Source organism: Erinaceus europaeus, chromosome 13, assembly GCF_950295315.1.
Source record: "Erinaceus europaeus chromosome 13, mEriEur2.1, whole genome shotgun sequence".
Lineage (NCBI taxonomy): Eukaryota > Metazoa > Chordata > Mammalia > Eulipotyphla > Erinaceidae > Erinaceus > Erinaceus europaeus.
Window position 1 is genome coordinate 43082808 of NC_080174.1, and position 20103 is coordinate 43102910.

Here is a 20103-nt window from a genome sequence, read left to right on the forward strand (position 1 = left end):
TTCTTTTTTAGTTATTTTATTTTATTATTAGATAGAAGGAGAGAGAAAGAAAGACACCTGCAAAGGGGAGTTGGGTGGTAGTGCAGTGGGTTAAGCACACATGGCAAGAAGCACAAGGACCTGAGTAAGGATCCCAGCTTAAGCCCCAGCTCCCCACCTGCAGGGGGTCACTTCACAAGCAGTGAAGCAGGTCTGCAGGTGTCTATCTTTCTCTCCCCATCTCTGTCTTCCCCTCCTCTCTCCATTTCTCTCTGTCCTACCTAACAACGACATCAATAACAACAACAATAATAAAAAAACAACAAGGGCAACAAAAGGGAATAAATAAATATTTAGAAAAAAGACACCTGCAGCCCTGCTTCACCACTCATAAAGCTTTCCCCCTCCAGGAGTTTGAACCAGGGTCCTAGGTCCATGTGCACTGTAATGTATGCACTTAACCACATGCCCCACCACTTGGTCCGCTTCCCCTACTATTCTTAAACTATATACTGCCTAATGAACCCTGTTATTGACATAGGATTTTTTATTATCTACAGGACTCAATTATTATAGTTGGATTCCCAGATATACAAAATATTTTTAATTGTTCAGGGTGACCCTAGTAGAATATGAGGGAGAGAACCAGTTGATAGTAGAGACTTGTGATGGTTTTTAAACCAAATTTTTCAAAAAGGGCTTATTTATATAAGATCAAACACAAGGGAGAGAGAGAACCAGAGTGCCACTACAGCACATGGGATTCCAGAGGCTGAACTCATGACCTCATGCTTCCAAGGTCAATGCCCTACTCATTGCATCACCTGCAAGGCTCCTCATGGTACTTTTCACCATGTCCTTTTTTTTAAAGTTTATTTATTCTGTTTTGTTGACCTTGTTGCTTTATTGTTGTAATTATTATTATTGTTGTCATCATTGTTGGATAGGACAGAGAGAAATGGAGAGAGGAGGGGAAGACAGAGAGGAGGAGAGAAAGACAGACACCTGCAGACCTGCTTCACCTCTTGTGAAGCGACTCCCCTACAAGTGGGGAGTTGGTGGCTCAAACCAGGATGCTTCAGCTGGTCCTTGCGCTTTGAGCCACGTGCACTTAACCCGTTTTGCTACCGCCCAACTCCCCTGAGCAATATTCTTATTTCCTGTCCTAGACATTGCAAAGTGAAAGACTGATTTACTACTTTTGAGCACTTTTACTACTTTGAGCAGCATATTTCTGAATGTGTTTGTACTACCTGGGAGTTAGACTCTTGATTGACTCCTTGTTTTCTAATATTGGAGACTCTGTTACAGTAAAAAAGAAAATAAATGTTTTCCATGTTCAGCGGGGAAGCAATTACAGAAGCCAGACCTTCCACCTTCTGCACCCACAATGACCCTGGGTCCATGCTCCCAGAGGGAATGGGAAAGCTATCAGGGGAGGGGATGGGATATGGAGATTGGGTGGCGGGAATTGTGTGGAGTTGTACCCCTTCTATCCTATGGTTTTGTTAATGTCTCCTTTCTTAAATAAAAAATAAATTAAAAAAAAAGAAATGTTTATACAAATGTCCGGAGAGTAAATAAGCCATGGCTAGAAGAACTTTTTTTTTTTAACCTACTACATACTTAATATATTACGTTTTCCTCTTTGAGCCTTCTTTACTCAAGTATGTTTTACATTGAGTATAGATCTTGGATTTGGAGACAATTATAAAAAAAAAGCATAAAGCATGGTAACAATCTAAGAATAAATTTGAAAATTACTAACTTTGAATAAGAATGTGAGAATAGAATTTGGAGTTTATCCTCTAGGGTAGAAACTGTGCTTTTGATACCGTTGGTACCTGCATTCTGTCTCTAACCGGTGGACTGTGACAGACGGCAACCATGCAGAACTCCTGGGCAGTTCAGTGTGGGAGTTATGTGGGAGTTTATTGTGATAAAAACTATTAAAGCTAGATGTGGCTGGCAGTTTCTCTGATACTGCTGCTAGACTTTTTTTTTCCTCACCAAATTGTTACAAGTTCTTGATCTGAGCTTCCCCTAGCACACTTTATTGAGTAATATGAAGAATCTTTTTTTTTTTTTTTTTGCCTCCAGGGTTATCACTGGGGCTCAGTACCTGCACTACAAATCCACTGCCCCTGGCTAGCCATCTTTTTCCCATTGTTGTTGTTACTGCTGCTGCTGTTGTTATTGATTAGGACAGAGAGAAATTGAAAGAGAAGGGGAAGACCGGGGGAGGGAGCGGGGGGGGGGGGGGGAGAAAGACCTGCTTCACCGCTTGTGAAGCAACCCCCCCCTGCAGGTGTGAAGCCCCCTGAAGAATCTTTTGAGTGAGTTTAACTGGGTAGTTGTACTATTTTGTGAAACTGGGTATCTAGAAACCCATTCCTTCAAGTGTTGTCTTTTAATCTACATTGTCTGAGGATAAAATGACAATAACTGTAACAACTCTTGAGGGATGTGAATATGAAACATGTCTTTTCTCTTTTAGGCAGCAGTTACAACATTCAACAAATCAGCTTGCAAAGGAAACGAATGAATTGCTGAAGGAACTAGGGTCCCTACCCCTCCCCTTATCTACTTCAGAACAGGTTGGTAATTTCTGGGGCATTTTTGTTCTTTTAATAGGAAATGACTTGTTTTAAAGAAAGGACAGAGTATGAAACAAAAATAGCTTGGTGTTTGTCGATAGATAGACGTTCTCTGAACTTCAGTTTTCATATCTGTAAAATTAGGGATGTTGTGCCTGTTGTGACAGTTGAAGGAATGTGTGTACCAGATCTAGCAAACTATATGGCATTTGATGAATACTTTATATGTGATGCTGCTGTTACTATATTTTACAGTCACATTTGTGTCCCTTTGTAAGTCAGATTGAGAGAATATTCAGGGGAGAAAGATTTATAATTTGAAGTAATTTTATTCAGTGGTCACTAAAATCCTTTAGAAACACATTTCTGGGGGCCAGATGCTAATGCACCCTGTAGAGTGCACATGTCAGCATGTATGAAGATCTAGGTTCCAGTCCCTGGCCTCTGTCTGCAGAAGAGAAACTTCATGAACGGTGGAGCAGTACCACAAGTATATCTTTCTTTCTCTCTCTCTTTATTCTCTTGTGTCTTTCTAAGAGAAATGAAGCCTCCCCCCCCCCCCGAAAAAATAAAGGCCACTGGGAGCAGTGGTGTCATCATGCAGACATCAAACCCAGTGATAACCATGGTGGCAAAAAAAGAAGAGAAACACATGCCCCCCACCCACCTCCAGGAACCCTTTATTTCCTTAATAAGTCATCATGTCTTTCCTTCCTTCCTTCCTTCCTTCCTTCCTTCCTTTCTTTTTTTTCCCTTGCCTCCAGGGTTATTGCTGGGGCTTGGTGCCTGCACTGCAAATCCACTGCTCCTGGAGACTATTTTTTCCCATTTTGTTGGCGCTATTGTTGTTGCCATTGCTGTTGTTGAATAGGACAGAGAAATCGAGAGATGAGGGAAAGATAGAGAGGGGGAAAGAAAGACAACTGCAGACCTGCTTCACCACTTGTGAAGTGACTACCCCCACAGGTAGGGAGCTGGGGCCTTGAACCAGGATCCTTAAGCTGGCCCTTGTGCCCAGCAACCCTAGAGGCAAAAAAAAAAAGGAATTACCTTATGATCCAGCAATACCACTCTTACGTTTTTACCTAAAGGCCTTTCAGATACTAATCAGAAGGGATATAGTCACCCCTGCATTCATAGCTGTATTATTCACAATAGCCAAAAGTGGAAGCAACCTAGTTGCAGTACACCATGCCTAGTCCAAAGTTTGCTTTGTGTTTTCCCACCCAGTCCCTATTTCCTAAGTCCCACCTTCAAGTGAGCTCATTTGGTATTTGTGTATTGTGCATTTTAAGGGTAAGTATTGTTTCATGAAACTTTTGTCTGTGTATACCTATGGTACCTGTCAAGATGTCATATTCTTATTAAGGTTCTCATCAAATTGTTAGTTTAACATTTCTCACAACCTCCTTACACTAAAGAGGAACTGAGACTAGTTGCTTTGTTGTCGGCTACAAAGTAGCTATGATAAAGAAGTGCTATCCTTAAGCCAGAGCTGAGCAGTGCTCTAGTTACTTAAAAGAAGGGAGGGGTGGTGGCGCACCTAGTTAAGCGCTCACTTTAAAGTGCACAAGGACCCAAGTTCAAGACCCTGATACCCACCTGTAGGGGGAAAGCTTCACAAGTGGTGAAGCAGGGCTGCAGGTGTCTCTCTCGAAACTTTACATCAGGCTCAACCTGACGCTGTTGACGGGCTACAGAAGAAGGGCAAACGCTAGAAGAAGAAGAAGGTGTCTCTCTGTCTCTCTCCCTCTCTGTCTCCCCCATCCCTCTTGATTTCTGGCTCTGTCTATCCAATAAATAAAGATAATACAAAAAATATTAATTAAAATTTTTTATAAAAATAAAAAAAAAACAAGTGTTATTCTTAGGTGTAGTGTTTTGACTTAGTCTATAGGGTTAACACTGAAAAAGTCTATAGGAGCTTAACGCTGAAAAAGAGCAAATTCATTATTTTAAGAATTTCATAGTTATTTTCGTAGTTGAAAATCTTTGGGGAGTATAATTTTGATTTTAACTGAAATTAAAACCAAACGATTCTGAGTTTTAATGTGAAATTTCAAGTTCTGTTTAATTTTTTTTAGCGCCAGCAGAAACTTCAGAAGGAACGCCTCATGAATGACTTCTCTGCAGCTTTAAACAGTTTCCAGGCTGTGCAGAGACGGGTATCTGAAAAGGAAAAGGAGAGCATTGCCAGAGCAAGAGCTGGGTCTCGTCTTTCTGTGAGTTTACTACCAAAAGATCTTTGCAACTGAAGGATAATCTTTCCCAAGTTGTTATTTTTCTTTGATCATTAGCTTTTATTTACTATCTCCCCAAATAATAAGCATAGGCATTAACCGCAATGAAAATGCCAGATTTGGATGCTAGGAGTTAGCTTACCCAGTAGAATGCTTGTTTTAGCATGCGCAAAGCCTTGGGTTTGAGTCCTAACACCCCATACGAGCATGATGTAGTGGTGCTGTGGTATCTTTCCCGCTTTATACGTATCTGAAATAAAAAGAGTGCAATAGCCTGCCTAGGAGCAGTGACATCATGTATGAGGCCCCAACACCATAAATGAGATGGAATTCCAGATTGGTACTGTCTTTTTTTTTTAAGTATGCATATGGTCAGAAAGAAATATATATCAAGATGAAAAACAAAAGTAGCAGGTAAAACTTTGTAATGTTCTTTTTTTTTTATTGTTATACTGGTGTGTGTGTGTGTGTGTGTGTGTGTGTGTGTGTGTGTGTGTTTTCTTTTGTCCTATCATTACTGGGGTTTCAGTATTCCAAAGTGACTTTTTCAGATAGACAGAGAGACAGAGGAAAAGACATCACAGCACTGAAGCTTTCTTTAGTATGGTGAGGACTGAACACGAATCTGGATATTATGTGGTTATGCATAACAAAGCGGTTATGCCATATAGATGAACTGTCTTGCTAAACCCTTACATTTAATTTTTAAAAATATATTTTTTATTTATTTTCCTTTTTGTTGCCCTTGTTTTTATCATTATTATGGTTATTATTGTTGTTGTTATTGATGTCATTGTTGCCAGATAGGACAGAGAGGAGGGGAGACAGAGAAGGGGAGAGAAATACACCTGCAGACCTGCTTCACTGCTTGTGAAACGACCCCCTTGCAGGTGGGGAGCTGGGGGCTTGAACCAGGATCCTTGGGCGTTGCACCATGTGCACTTAACCTGCTGTGCTACCGCCCAACCCCCCCCTTATATTTTTAATTTTTAAAGGTGGGGCTAGAGGATTAGAAAGCAGAATGGTTATACAAAAAGACTTACATGCCTGAGACACCAGAGGTCCCAAATTAAATACCCAGTACCAGCATAAGCCAGAGCTGAGCATTGCTCTGGTTTAGGGGGAAAAAAAAGGGGAGGAGGAGCGGGCTCACCTGGATAATATGGCTGGTTTGTCATGTTCCAGTCTGGCACATGACATATTGAGGGAAGCTTCAGTACTATGTGGTCTTTGTAATCTTTCTCCCTCTTTCCCTCTCTCTGGAAAGAATAAAAGATCACAGAGGGCTCTGAACCCCAGTTTCACCAGGCCCCAAAGCATCTGTCACCAAGAATCTTTTTTTTTTTTTTGACACCTGCAGACCTGCTTCACCGCCTGTGAAGCGACTCCCCTGCAGGTGGGGAGCTGGGGGCTCGAACCGGGGTCCTTAACGCTAGTCCTTGGGCTTTGCACCACATGAACTTAACCGCTGCGCTACTGCCCGACTCCCAAGAATCTTGTTTTTATACTATCACTGAAAAGAAGGCGAATCTGGAAAACTCCAGAGAAGTGAGGCTCGTTTTCTCTTATCTGAGAGAGAAAAGGAAGAGAGGAAGGACACTCGGAAGTAATAATAGGTGTAGATATGACTTAGAAATGAAGTGAAAGCAGGACCAGAGGGGGGAAAAATGGGCAAAAAATAAATAAATAATATAGAGATTGATAGTGATAGATTCAAAGTCAGCTCATATCAGGATGGGGGTAGATATCATAATGGTTTGCAAAGACACTCTTGTGCCTGAGGCTCTAGTCATAGGTTCAGTCCCCCACACCACCATAAGCCAGAGTTGAGCAGTGCTCTGATGTTAAAAAAAAAAAAATTGGGGGATCGGGCAGTAGCCAGTAGTGGGTTAAGCACACGTGACGCCAGCGCAAGGACCAGCATAAGGATACCGGTTTGAGCCCCTGCTCCCCACCTGCAGGGGAGTCGCTTCACAAGCAGTGAAGCAGGTCTTCAGGTGTCTTTCTCTCCTTCTTTCTGTCTTCCCCTCCTCTCTCGATTTCTTTCTGTCCTATCCAACAACGAATGACATCAACAATAACAATAATAACCACAACAAGGCTACAACAAAAGGGGAAAAAATGGCCTCAAGAAGCAGTGGATTCATGGTGCAGGCACTGAGCCCCAGCAATAACCCTGGAGGAAAAAAAAAAAAATTCAAAGTCAACCCATATCTATGAGCTTGGGAGAACTACTGCAGTTTCCAATGGAGGGGATAGGGACACAGAACTCTGGTGGTGGGAACAGTGTAGAATTATACTCTATTACCTTATAATTCTTTTAAAATATTTATTAATGTGAAAGATAGGTGGAGAGAGAGAGAAAGAACCAGACATCACTCTAGTACCTGTGTTGTAGAGATTGAACTCAAGACCTCATGCTTAAGATTCCAATGCTTTATCCACTATGCCATCTTCTGAACCACAAACAGTTTTTTATTATCTTTTATCTTTATTTATTAGGTAGAGATAGCCAGAAATTGAGAGGGAAGGGAGTGATAGGGAGAGAGACAGAGACACACCTACATCACTGCTTCACCGTGATGTAGAAAGCTTTCCTTTCTACTGCAGGTGGGGACCAGGGGCTTGAACCTGGGTCCTTGTGCATTATAACGTGTGCTCAACCAGGTGTCCTACCACCCGGCCCCATAATTTTGTAAAAAAGTAAAGGGACACTAGGAGCTCTGAAGCCACTGTGATGACAAGAGTATATTTGTTTCTGGGACTTAGCAGAATAGACCATTTGAACTAGTGAAAAGAAGAAGTAAATATTCCTGGCTAAGAAGTGACACTGATAGTGCATAGGAATTGTAATCATGAGATCCAGAGTTTGATCCCTGCACTGCATATGCCAGAATGATGTTCTGGTTCCATCTTTTGTTAAATACATAAGTAATCTTTTTTTATTATATTATTATTTTTAAATGGTACTTCTTTTATATATACATATATATATTTACTCCCTTTTGTTGCCCTTGTTATTTTATTGTAGTTATTGTTGTTGATGTCATTGTTGTTGGATAGGACAGAGAGAAATGGAGAGAGGAGGGGAAGACAGAGAGGGAGAGAGAAAGATAGACACCTGTAGACTTGCTTCACCGCCTGTGAAGGGACTCCCCTACAGGTGTGGAGCCGGGGACTCGAACCGGGATCCTTCAGCTGGTCCTTGTGCTTCTTGCCATGTGCGCTTAACCCACTGCGCTACCGCCCGACTCCCTTCTTTTTTTTTTTTTTTAATGGTGGTGCAGGGGATTGAACCTGGGACTTTGGAACCTCAGGCATGAGAGTCTCTTTGCATAACCATTATGCTACCTACCCCCACCCCTAAATAATTTTTTATTTTTATTTTTTTATTGGATAGAGACAGCCAGATATCGAGAGGGAAGGGGATGCTAGAGAGGGAGAAAGACAGAGACACAAGACACAGCACTGCTTCACCACTCGTGAAGCTTTCCCCTGCAAGTGGGGACAAATATATAAATAATCTTTAAGGGCTGGTGAAATAGCTTTCTTGGAAAAAAATAATTAACACTTACTCTATAACATTAACAATGCAGCTTCCCAAAGTATCAAACTAGTAAGATCAAAGACTAAGAAAAATTGAAAACCTATGGAGATATGCTGAGTATTAAAGAGCACAAAAGCTGCCTTTTCATGGATACTTGTGCAGTCATGTGTGCTTAGCAACATTTCAGTCAGTGAGATACCATCATCAAGACTGTGGTTCTAATAGGCCATGCTAAGTCACTTAAGTGTGTAGTAGACACTACCACCTACGTTTGTGTAATTCTACTCTATAACATTTGCACAACAATGAAGTCACCTAAAAACGCATTTCTTAGGGAGGGAGCATAGATAGCATAATGGTTATATAAAGAAACTCATACCCGACACTTCAAAGTTCCAGGCTGAATCCCCGCCCCCCACACCACCATAAGCCAGAGCTGAGCAGTGCTCTGGTAAAAAAAAGAAAAAAGAAACAGACTGGGGTTATGCATCGACCAACCAAAGCCCATATCCAACAGATAAACAATTACAGAAGCCCAACCTCCTTCCTTCTGCACCCCATAATGATCCTGGACCCATACTTCCAGAGGGATAAAGAACAGGAAAACTTCTAATGAAGGGGGTGGGATATAGAATTCTGGTGGTGAGAATTGTATCCCTCTTATCTTACAATCTTGTCAATCATTATTAAGTTAATTAAAAAAAAAAAACCTAATGCTGGCTTATGTAGCATATTTTCATGCATCAGACATGAGAGGTCCCAAGGTTAACCTCTGTTAGCACAATAACCAGAGCTAAGCAGAGCTCTTTAAAAAAATTATGGGCAGGTAAATAGTATCCATAATTATAGAATATATTAAGAATTTCTGAGGGTGGGGGTAGATAGCATAATGGTTATGCAAAGAGACTCATACCCGAGGCTCCAAAGTTCCAGGTTCAATCCCCACACACCACCATAAGCCAGAGCTGAGCAGTGATCTCTTTAAAAAAAAAAAAGAAGAAGAATTCCTGGGACCAAGATATGTAGCTCACCAGTAGAGCACATGGTTTACCATACCCAAGGATTTGAGTCTGAACTGCCAGAACTACATGGGAGCACCAGGCAGAGGGGAAGCTTCATGAGCAGTGAAGTGGTGCTGTGGTGTCTCTCCCCTCTCTCCCTCTATGCTCCTGTCCCTCTCTGTTTATTACAAGTACACCAAATAATTTTTTAAAAATTGAAAAATTTAAAAAAATTGTAATATTATCTTTATTTATTGTATAGAGACAACCAGAAATTGAGATGGAGGGGGGAGATACAGAGGGAAAGAGACACCTGCAGCACTGCTTCACCACTCACAAAGCTTTTCCCTGCAAGTGGGGCCTGGGGGCTCAAACCTGGGTCCTTGCATAGTGTAACATGTGTGCTCAACCAGGTGCACCGCCATCTGGTCCTCATGCATGATATTTGTAACAGCATGTATTTGTCATTTGGAAAAATCACTAGTTTCCTAAGTTACACAGGTTGTCCAAACATTGATATACTTTATTAGGTAATATGAAAAAGTGACATGTTATCTTTGGTTTTATGAGAAAAGTCTTTTAAATATTTTTATTTATTTACTATTGGATATAGAAACTAAGAGAAATTGAGAGAGGAGGAGGAGGTAGAGAGCAAGAGAGAGAAGGAGACTTGCAGTCCTGCTTTACCACTTGTGAAGTTTTCCCCCTACAGGTGGGACCAGGGGCTTGAACCTGGGTCCTTGTGCACTGTAATGTGTGCACTTAATTGGTTTTGCCACTGCCTGGACCCTCAAGAAACTTTTTTTTTTAAGATGGTGTTTTTTTTTTTTTTTTTTCAATTTTCCCTTTTGTTGCCCTTGTTTTTTATTGTTGTTATTGATGTCATTGTTAGATAGGACACAGTGAAATGGAGAGAAGAGGGGAAGACAGAGAGGGGGAGAGAAAGATAGACACCTGCAGACCTGCTTCACCGCCTGTGAAGCGACTCCCCTGCAGGTGGGGAGCTGGGGGCTGGAACCGGGATCCTTACGCCAGTCCTTGCACTTCGCGCCGTGTGCACTTAACCCACTGCACTACCACCTGGCTCCCAAGAAACTCTTTAAATAATAAAAATTCTCAAGTTCACCAGTGTTAGTTTTCCACAATTTTTTTTTTTTTTTGATTGAAGATTTGAGACTGGCACTTCACATTTGGTCATCCTGACACCTCTATATTTTTATTTGAAAGCTAGATTTTTTTATTTTTCTTTCCTTTTTTTTTTTAATTTAATACAACAAAGAGAAATTGAGAGAGGAAGAGAGAGAGAAACATAGACACCTGCAGACCTGCTTCACTTTCTCTCCTATAAGTGGATACTGGGGGCTTGAACCTGGATCATTGCACATGGTAACGTGTGCTCTACCGGGTGTGCCTACTCCAGCCTGAAAAGCTAGCTTTTCTTTTTTAAGGTTTTATTTATTTATTAATGAGAAAGAAAGGTGGAGAGAAAGAAAGAACCAGGTATCACTCTGGTACATGTACTACCGGGGGATTGAACTCAGGACCTCATGCTTGACAATCCATGGCGCTACCTCCTGGACCTCAAACAGTATTTTTTAAAAAAAGATTTATTTTTTTGTTGTAAATATGAAAGAAAGGAGACACAAGGGCATCATTAGCACATGCAGTACATGAGATTGAACTTGGGACTTCATGCTTGTGGGTTCAATGCTTAATTTTGTGCACTACCACTTGGGCCATGAGAGCTAGATTTTTTCCCCCCTATTGGTAATAAACACTTATTTTCTAAATTTTTTTTAATCTTTATTTATTTGATAGAGACAGCCAGAAATTGAGAGGAAGGGGGAGACAGAGAGAGGAGACAGAGAGACACCTGCAGCACTGCTTCACCACTCGTGAAGCTTCTCCCCTGCAGGTGGAGGCTGGGGACTTGAACCTAGGATCCTTGTGCATTGTAACATGTGTGCTCAACCAGGTGCCCCACCACTGGCTCCTTTAAATATTATTGATCTTTTTCAAATTTTTTATTATTTGTATTTATTTTTTGGATAAGGACAGCCAGAAATCAAGAATGAACGAGGTGATAGAGAAGGGAGAGAGACAGGCAGACAACTGCCACACTGCTTCACCCCACACAAAAACTTCCCCTTGGAGGTGGGGACCAGGAGCTCGAACCCAGGTCCTTGGGCATTGCAACATGTGTGCTCAACTAAGTGCACCACCACCCAACCCAGATTCACACTGTTTATGTTCAGAAATTTTTCTGCCCATCAGCTAATACCCATTAGGATAACTATGGATTTTCATTTATAGATATCATATACATAAAAGCTTGTTTATGAAGAAACTTTTAATTAAAGTCTTTTGTTTGGTTTGTGTTTTTGTTGTTGTTGTTGTTTGTTTGTTTGTATGTGTTGTGTCTTTCCTGGCTAATGGAGCTGGGGTTTTGCTATTTGCTTTTTTTTTTTTTTTAAGTTTTGTTTATTCTCTGAAGTGTTTGTGTGTGTGTGTGTGTATGTGTATGTGTTTATTTTTTTCTTAACAGCACTGCTCAGCTCTGGCTTATGATGGTGTGGGGGATTGTTGAACCTGGGACTTTGGAGCCTCAGGCATGAGAGTCTCTTTGCATAAGCATTATGCTATCTCCCCTACCCTAAAGTTTTGTTTATTGATGAGAGAAATAAGAGAGAAAGAGTAGGGAGAAAGATCTAGATATCACTCTGGTACATGTGCTGCTGGAGATTGAATTTAGGACCTCATATTTGAAAGTCAACACTTTACTGTACTACCTCCCAGACTGATATATAAACTGTGGGATAAATGGAAGTAGTGTTTTCTAGGAAGATTATTTAGTTCACTCTGCAACTCAGACAAGTTCTTTTCCTGAAACAAACATTAATTGTATATGTATATGCAGCAGAAGTATATTATGTAGTTACCGGTACCCTGTTTTGTCATACAGAATAATAAGAAGACATGTATTGAGAAATTAAATTAATTTTTTTATTTTTAAAATTTAATATTTATTCATTCCCTTTTGTTGCCCTTGTTTTTTTATTGTTGTAGTTATTATTGTTGTCATTTGATGTCATTGTTGTTGGATAGGACAGAGAGAAATGGAGAGAGGAGGGGAAGACAGAGAGGGGGAGAGAAAGATAGACACCTGCAAACCTGCTTTACCACTTGTGAAGCGACCTCTTGCAGATGGGGAGCCTGGGCTCGAACCGGGATCCTTACGCTGGTCCTTGCGCTTTGCACCATGTGCGCTTAACCCACTGCGCTACTGCCCCACTCCCGAGAAATTAAATTTAATCAGTGGGGCCAGGCAGGTGTGTGTGTGTGTGTGTGTGTGTGTGTGTGTCATTTGTATAAGTAAAAAAATAAAATAGTGAAATAATGATAATAAATAGTGACAGGGATATAACATATTAGTTATGCAAAATACCTTCATGCCTGGAGCTACATAGTCCCAGGTTCAATCCCCAGCACCACCATAAACCAGAACCATCAGTGCTCTGGTTTAAAAAATAAAGTGGGGCCAGGCAGTAGCACAACAGGTTAAGCGCCTGCATTAATGATCCCTGTTCGAGCCCCCAGCTTCCCACATGCGGGGGGGGGGGGGGGCTTCACAAGCGGTGAAGGTGAAGGTGTCTACCTTTCTCTTTCCCTGTCTGTCTTCCCATCCTCTCTCAGTTTCTCTCTGTCCTATCCAACAACAATAGCAATGGCAAAAATAACAACAAAAGCAACAGGGCAACAAAATGGGGAAAATGGCCTCCAGGAGCAGTGGATTCCTAGTGCAGCACAGAGCCCCAGCAGTAACCCTGGAGGCAAATAAATAAATAAATCAGCAACAACAAAAAACAAGCAAAAAAAGGACTGTATCCAAAAATGGGGAGAGGATATTAATAGAATATTCACCAAAGAAGATATCCAGGGGGCTGAGCATTGGTATACCAGGTTAATTGCACATAGTACGAAGTTCAGGGACCAGTACAAGAATCTTCTAGCTCCTGGCTCCCCACCTCAGGGAGATCGCTTTACAAGCAGGTCTGCAGGTGTCTGTCTTTCTCTCCCTCTCTCTGTTTTCCCCTCCCCTCTCAATTTCTCTCTGTCCTGTCCAAAAAAATGAAAAAATGGGGAGTCAGGCAGTAGCACAGCAGGTTAAGCGCACATGGTACAAAGTGCAAGGACTGGCCTAAGGATCCAGGTTTGAGCCCCTGGCTTCCCACCTGCAGGGGAGTCATTTCACAGGCGGTGAAGCAGGTCTGCAGGTGTCTTTCTCTCCCCATCTCTGTCTTCCCCTCCTTTCTCCGTTTTTCTCTGTCCTACCCAACAAGATGAGAAAGCTTTTAAAAAGTGGGATAGATTGCTCTATTAAGATTTTTTTTCTCTGTGTTTATCTTTCTGTCATTGAAAATAAATAAATAAACTATTAATTTTTTTAGGGCAGGGGAGATAGTATAATGGTTATTATGTAAACAACTCTAATGCCTGAGGCTCCAAAGTCCCAGGTTCTATCCCCCACACCATCATAAGCCAGAGCTAAGTAGTGTTCTGGTGTTTCTCCGTGTGTGTGTGTGTGTGTGTGTGTGTGTGTGTGTGTTTGTGTGTGTGTGTGTGTGTGTGTGTGTGTTTCTCTCTGCATTTCTCTCAAAAATAAAAAAATATATTTTAAAATATTTTTCTTTGTTTTATATTAAAAATATTAAGCATTTGGGATGAATTTCAAAGAGAATTGGCAACTCACTACCAACCACACTACAATTCCTTTTTACATGTTCTCTAAAACTTCTTGCAAGTTTTCAACCCCTGCCCTTAATTCATGTCCCTTCAAGTTTTAAAAAAACTTTAAAAAATATTATCCATTAATGAGAGAAAAGAAGGATGGGAGAAAAGCAAACCATCACAGACATATGAAATGCAGGGGTCAAACTCAAGACATCACGCTTGACAATCCAGTGCTTTATTCACTGGGTCACTTAAGCTTTTTTTTAAAGCTGTTTTTACAGATTTTAATGGTGCCAAGGGATATATATTTGTTTTGTGTGTCTTGACATGTTTTTGAGTAACAGCTACAATAATACTATGTGATCTGTTTTCTAGGCAGAGGAGAGGCAAAGAGAAGAGCAGCTCGTCTCGTTTGACAGGTAAGCTAACTATTCAGACAGCCTGCTGGGTAGTTGAGACTTTTCATTATAATTTTTTTAATTTTTTACTATCTTTATTTATTGGATAGAGACTGCCAGAAACCAAGAGGGAAGGGGGAGATAGAGAGGGAGTGAGACAGAGAGACACCTGCAGCCCTGCTTCACTACTCTTCACCACTTGCGAAGCTTTCCCCCCCGCAGGTGGGTACTGGGGCTGGAACCCAGGTCCTTGTGCCACCACCCGGCCCCTCATCATAATTTTTTTTTTTTATTCCTTTTTGTTGCCCTTGTTTTATTGATGTAGTTATTATTAATGTCATCATTGTTGGATAGGACAGAGATAAATGGAGAGAAGAAGGGAAGACAGAGAGGGGGAAGAAAAAGACACCTGCAGACCTGCTTCACCGCCTATGAAGCAACCCTCCTGGCAGGTGGGGATCCAGGGGCTCAAACCAGGATCCTTAGGCCAGTCCTTGAGCTTTGTGCCACCTGCCATTAATCCTCTGTGCTACAGCCTGACTCCCCATATATTTTTTTAAGATTTTATTTATTAATCAAGATAGGAGACAGAGAAGGAACTAGACATCACTCTGGTACATGTGCTATCAGGGATCGAACTCAAGACTTCATGCTTGAGAATCCAATGCTTTATTCACTATGCCACCTCCCAGACCACTCATTATACCTTTTGTTGTTCTTTAGATAAAGGGTGAGGGACAGAAAGGTAGAGAGATATAGAGGAAAGACCACAGCACTTTTCCAACACTCATAAAGCTTCCTCGTGCCAGTGCTTCCACATGGTGGACTAAGGCTTGAGTCTGGGTTCTCACATCTGGCAAAGTGTGAGCTCTACCAGGTGAGCTATTTCCCACCCCTCCTATACTTATTTTTATTTAAAAAAAAAAAAATCAATGAAGGGCTGGAGAGATAGCATTGTGGTTATGCAAAGAAACTGTCATACCTGAGTCTCTGAGGTGCCAGGTTTAGTCTGCCACACCACCATAAGCCAGAGCTGAGTAGCACCCTGGTAAAAATTAATAATATTTCCTCTACCATGCCAGATTTTGGGACAGTTAGATCTGTCAAGTCTCTTAGATATGTGTATATATTAACAAGAGACAGAGAATCAGCCTGTTAGAATAGCAGCACATAGGATGAAACTCAGGACCTCAGGCACACAAGTGCTTTATACTGAGTGATCTCTCCAACCCAGACCTGTCAGTTTCTAACTGAACCACCTCCATCATTCACTGTATGTCTGCTCAGCGGTGCCTTAACATAAAGTAGAGAGGATGGTTCTTAGACATGTGCTATTTTTGTGTCTGGCAAACTAGTAAGATTGCAGAATGTACCCCTAAATGAAACCAGCAAAGAGTCCTGTCCCTCACAGACCTATTTCATGTCATTATTTTTCCCATGGAAAACAGAGACTGTGTCTTCTTGCTCTCTTTAGCTATGTCTCTGGCTACTGGAGATTGTGATTCTAAAGGGACTTTGTATTAATACTAGAGCAGTTAAAGCCCTAGTAGTGTCTTTGGATGGCCTGTCCTGGCAGTAGAGGTGTGGTAGCTATGTCTCACGCACACCTCAGGAGGAATCAAACTAGTATGCTTATTTTCCTGCAGCCATGAAGAGTGGAACCAGATGCAGAGTCAGGAGGATGAGGTGGCCATCACCGAACAGGATCTGGAACTTATTAAAGAGAGAGAAACGGCAATTCGACAACTGGAGGTGAGAGTCAGCTTATGATTTTTATTTGACTCAGTATATTTGCACTTTGTTACACACTTAGATTTTCCTTCGGTGATTATGAAGAACATGACAAGCCAGAGTGGGGGCCAGAAGACAGCTCAGTGTATGCTAGAGGCCCCACGCTCAGTCTCCAGCTGAGCAATGCTCTGGTCTCTTTCCATAAAATAAATAGTATCTTTTTTTTTTTTCCTCCAGGGTTATTGCTGGGACTCCGTGCCTGCACCACGAATCCACTACTCCTAAAGGCTGTTTTTTCCCCTTTTGTTGCCCTAGTTTTATTGTTGTTATTATTATTGTTGTTGTTGTTATTGCTGTTATTGTTGTTGGATAGGACAGACAGAAATCGAGAGAGGACAGAAAGACACCTGTAGACCTGCTTCACCCTGCAGGTGGGGAGCTGGGGGCTCAAACGGGTTCTTGAGCCAGTCCTTGAGCTTTGTGCCATGTGCACTTAACCCGCTGCACTACCGCCCAACTCCCTAGATACATTTTTTTTAAAAAAACATAAGTCATGGGCCAGGCAGATCCCAGTTCGAGCCCCTGGCTCCCCACCTGCAGGGGGGTCGCTTCACAAGAGGTGTGAAGCAGGTCTACAGGTGTCTATATTTCTCTTCTCCTCTCTGTCATCCCATCCTCTCTTGATTTCTGTCTGCCCTATCCAACAGCAGCAACAACAACAGCAATAACAACAACAATAACAACAACAAAACAATAAGGGCAACAAAAGAGGAAAAAAATAGCCTTTAGGAGCAATGGATTCATGGTGCTGACCCTGGAGGCCAAAAATAAAAATAAAATAATAAATAAAATAAAAATTAAAAAAAAAGGTAAGTCATTGTGTGATCTGTTTTTTTTCCTTTTGCCTTCAGGGTTATCGCTGAGGCTCAGTTCTGGCACTACAAATCCACCATTTCTACAGCCTTTTTTTTTTTTTAATTTACTTATTTATTTTCATTAGATTGGACAGAGAGAAATTGGAAGAGGATGGGGATCTAGAGAGAGAAATAAGACACCTGCAAACCTGTTTCACCACTTGTGAAGCAGACTCCTTGCAGGTAGAGAGGGGGCTCGAACCTGGGTCCTTACGCTTGGTAATGTGTATGCTTAACTGGGTGCACCACTGCCCACCCCCTGTGTGATTTTCAAATTTTGTTTCAGTATAGTCATGGCATATGTGAACTACTAATAAGATGGTATTGACCATAGTGACCAAAAATTCTTAAATTCTTTCCTTAATAACCATATCTCACATATTCCCCATGACAATATGAACGAAGAACAGAGCAAGTCCGACTGTGATTTTATTGATCAAGGCCCTGTCTTTTTTTGGCAACGCATCTACCAAAATTGGAATGGTACAGAATAGATCAACATGGCCTTTGTACAAGGTTAACTTTCAAATTCAAAAAAGCATGCATTTTTTTTTAAAAAAATGACTAAAGTGATAAGTTTTGTGTTAGGTATATATCACAGTAAAAAAGAAAATACTGGGGTAAAAAAATTTTTAAAGGCTTTGTTCCTAAACTTCAGTGCCAACTTCTAGATTAGGTAGGATGTCTTTGGAGAAACCCTATGTTAAATCAGAAAATTTGTAGTAAAAGTAGGCCAGAAGATTTGCTCCAATTTTGAGTGTATATCCCAAAATCCTAGATACAACTAAAATGGGTCAGAGAAAATTGGAACAGTTTATGTGGTGGGTTGAGGGGAGAGGTCTCTAGGCCTTTCTTACCTTACTTTCCAATTTTTAATTTTGCCCAGTGACCAGTAAAACATCTTTCAACCAGAGTACTTTTCCCTTTCATGAAACCAGAAGACTACTATCCTTAGAGGAGCAGTGGAAAGAGGATTTAAAATAAAGAGAAGAAAATGGAATGCTGTGCGCTAAAGTAAAGGACTCTAAGGAAGGGGGTGGGGCAGCTTGTGGGTCCTGGTGCATGGTGGTAGAAAAGGACCCAAGTTGGAGGGTAGAGTGTTTTTAAGGCATCTGTCATGGGGAGATGAGAAATTGAACCCATGTGTCAACAACTGTAGTGATAACCCCCCCCCCCCCAATGAAATGACTAGAAAGGAAGGGCGGGAGAAAGAAGGAAAGAGAAAGGAATACTGTTATAGCAGGGAGTAGAGCGAAAGCTAAAGACAGGGATATAATAAAGTTAGGAGATAGCATAGTGGTTATGCAAAAGACTTCCACACCTGAGTCTCCAAAGTTCCAGGTACCAACATAAGCCAAAGCTCAACAATGCTCTACTAGGTTTTTTGTTTTTTTTTAACCAGAGCACTGCTCAGCTCTGGCTTATGGTGGTGCAGGGGATTAAACCTGGGACTTTGGAGCCTCAGGCATGAGAGTCTCTTTGCATAACCATTATGCTGTCTACCCTCCACTCAACAATGCTCTGGTTAAAAAAAAAAAACTTTTTAATTTTTAATTAATTAATTTTTTTTTTTACCAGAGCACTGTTCAGCTCTGGATATGGTGGTATGGGGGATTAAACTAGGGACCTTGGAGCAAATGTTTCTGTTTTATTTGACAGGACAGAAAAAATGGAGAGGGGTGGGGGAGATAGAGTGGCAGACACACACACACACACACACACACACACACACACACACACACACACACACACGAGAGAGAAGAGGAAAAGGAACCAGAGCATCACTGATACATGCAATGCCAATGCCAGAATTCAAACTTGAACCCCCATGCCTAATAGTACAGCACGATCCACTTCACCACCTTCAGGCTGCTCCAGACCACTTTGTTGTTGCTGTTGTCATCGTTATCGTCAGTGGGCCTTCACCCCTCCCAAGTCAGCTTTTTCAGAAAAAAAAAAAAAAAAAAACAGGAAAAGACATCGCAGCACTAGTGCAGTGGTGACCAAACTTGAACCTGTGTTTACATGGCAAAGTAGCCACCTTCCCAGGTGGGCTATCTTACCAACACAAGACACTTTTTCATTCAGATAAGTAGAGAAAGGGAAAGATGCCACAGCACTACAGCTTCCTTCCATGTAGTGCCATAGTTGTCTGGACCACATGCATAGCAAGGCAGCTGTGCCACCTGATGAGCCATCTATTAACCCAGGGCCTTGCACGTTGTAACGTGCGCTCAACCAGGTGTGCCACCACGTGGCCCCCAACTCTGTTGTGTTTTTGGTTATATAACTTCTCTTTTGCTTTAAGATTTCTCTTGGGGCTAGGTGGTATCTCAGTAGCTTACCATATGCATGTGCCTGAGTTCAAGTCCCTAGTCCCCACCTACAAGGGGGAGTTTCACAGGCAGTGGTACATCTCATTCTCTCCCTCTCCCTCCCTCCCTCCTTCTCTCTCTATTTCTTTGTCTTACCCTCTATCAAAAAGTAGAAAAAAGCTATCGGGAGGAAATGAGATACAGAGTTCTGGTGGTGGGAATTGTGTGGAGTTGTACCTCTCTTATCCTATGGTTTTGTCAATGTTTCCTTTTTATAAAAAAAAAAAAAAGAGTAGAAAAAGAAAAACAAACAAAAAATTGCCAACAAGAATAGTATAACTACAGACACTGAACCCCAGTGATAACTGGTGGCAAATAAATAAGACTTATTCAAGGGGGTCGGGTGGTAAGTAGCACAGCGGGTTAAGCGCACATGGTGCAAAGGCGCAAGGACCTGCGTAAGGATCCCTGTTGGAACCCCCGGCTCCCCACCTGCAGGGGAGTCCCTTCACAGGCGGTGAAGCAGGTCTGCAGGTGTCTGTCTTTCTCTCCCCCTCTCTCTCTTCCCTTCCTTTCTCTCTGTCCTATCCAACAACAATGACAGCATAACAACAATAATAGTAACTACAACAACAATAAACAAGGGCAAC

General features: G+C 41.6%; 1 protein-coding gene and 1 non-coding gene across 5 annotated transcripts in view; both read left to right on the forward strand.

The window, feature by feature from the left end:
• STX12 (syntaxin 12) overlaps nucleotides 1–20103 on the forward strand; it is a 190939-nt gene that overhangs the window by 160234 nt on the left and 10602 nt on the right. For all 4 annotated transcript variants that reach the window (XM_060205654.1, XM_060205657.1, XM_060205655.1 and 1 more), the window contains 4 exons: nucleotides 2477–2576; nucleotides 4661–4798; nucleotides 14471–14514; nucleotides 16140–16245. In XM_060205654.1, the coding sequence (XP_060061637.1) occupies nucleotides 2477–2576; nucleotides 4661–4798; nucleotides 14471–14514; nucleotides 16140–16245 (388 nt within the window). The remainder of the gene's footprint in view (nucleotides 1–2476; nucleotides 2577–4660; nucleotides 4799–14470; nucleotides 14515–16139; nucleotides 16246–20103) is intronic.
• Nucleotides 17585–17690, forward strand: LOC132532515 (U6 spliceosomal RNA). Its single transcript, XR_009544469.1, has one exon. It is a non-coding gene; the product is annotated as a U6 spliceosomal RNA (small nuclear RNA).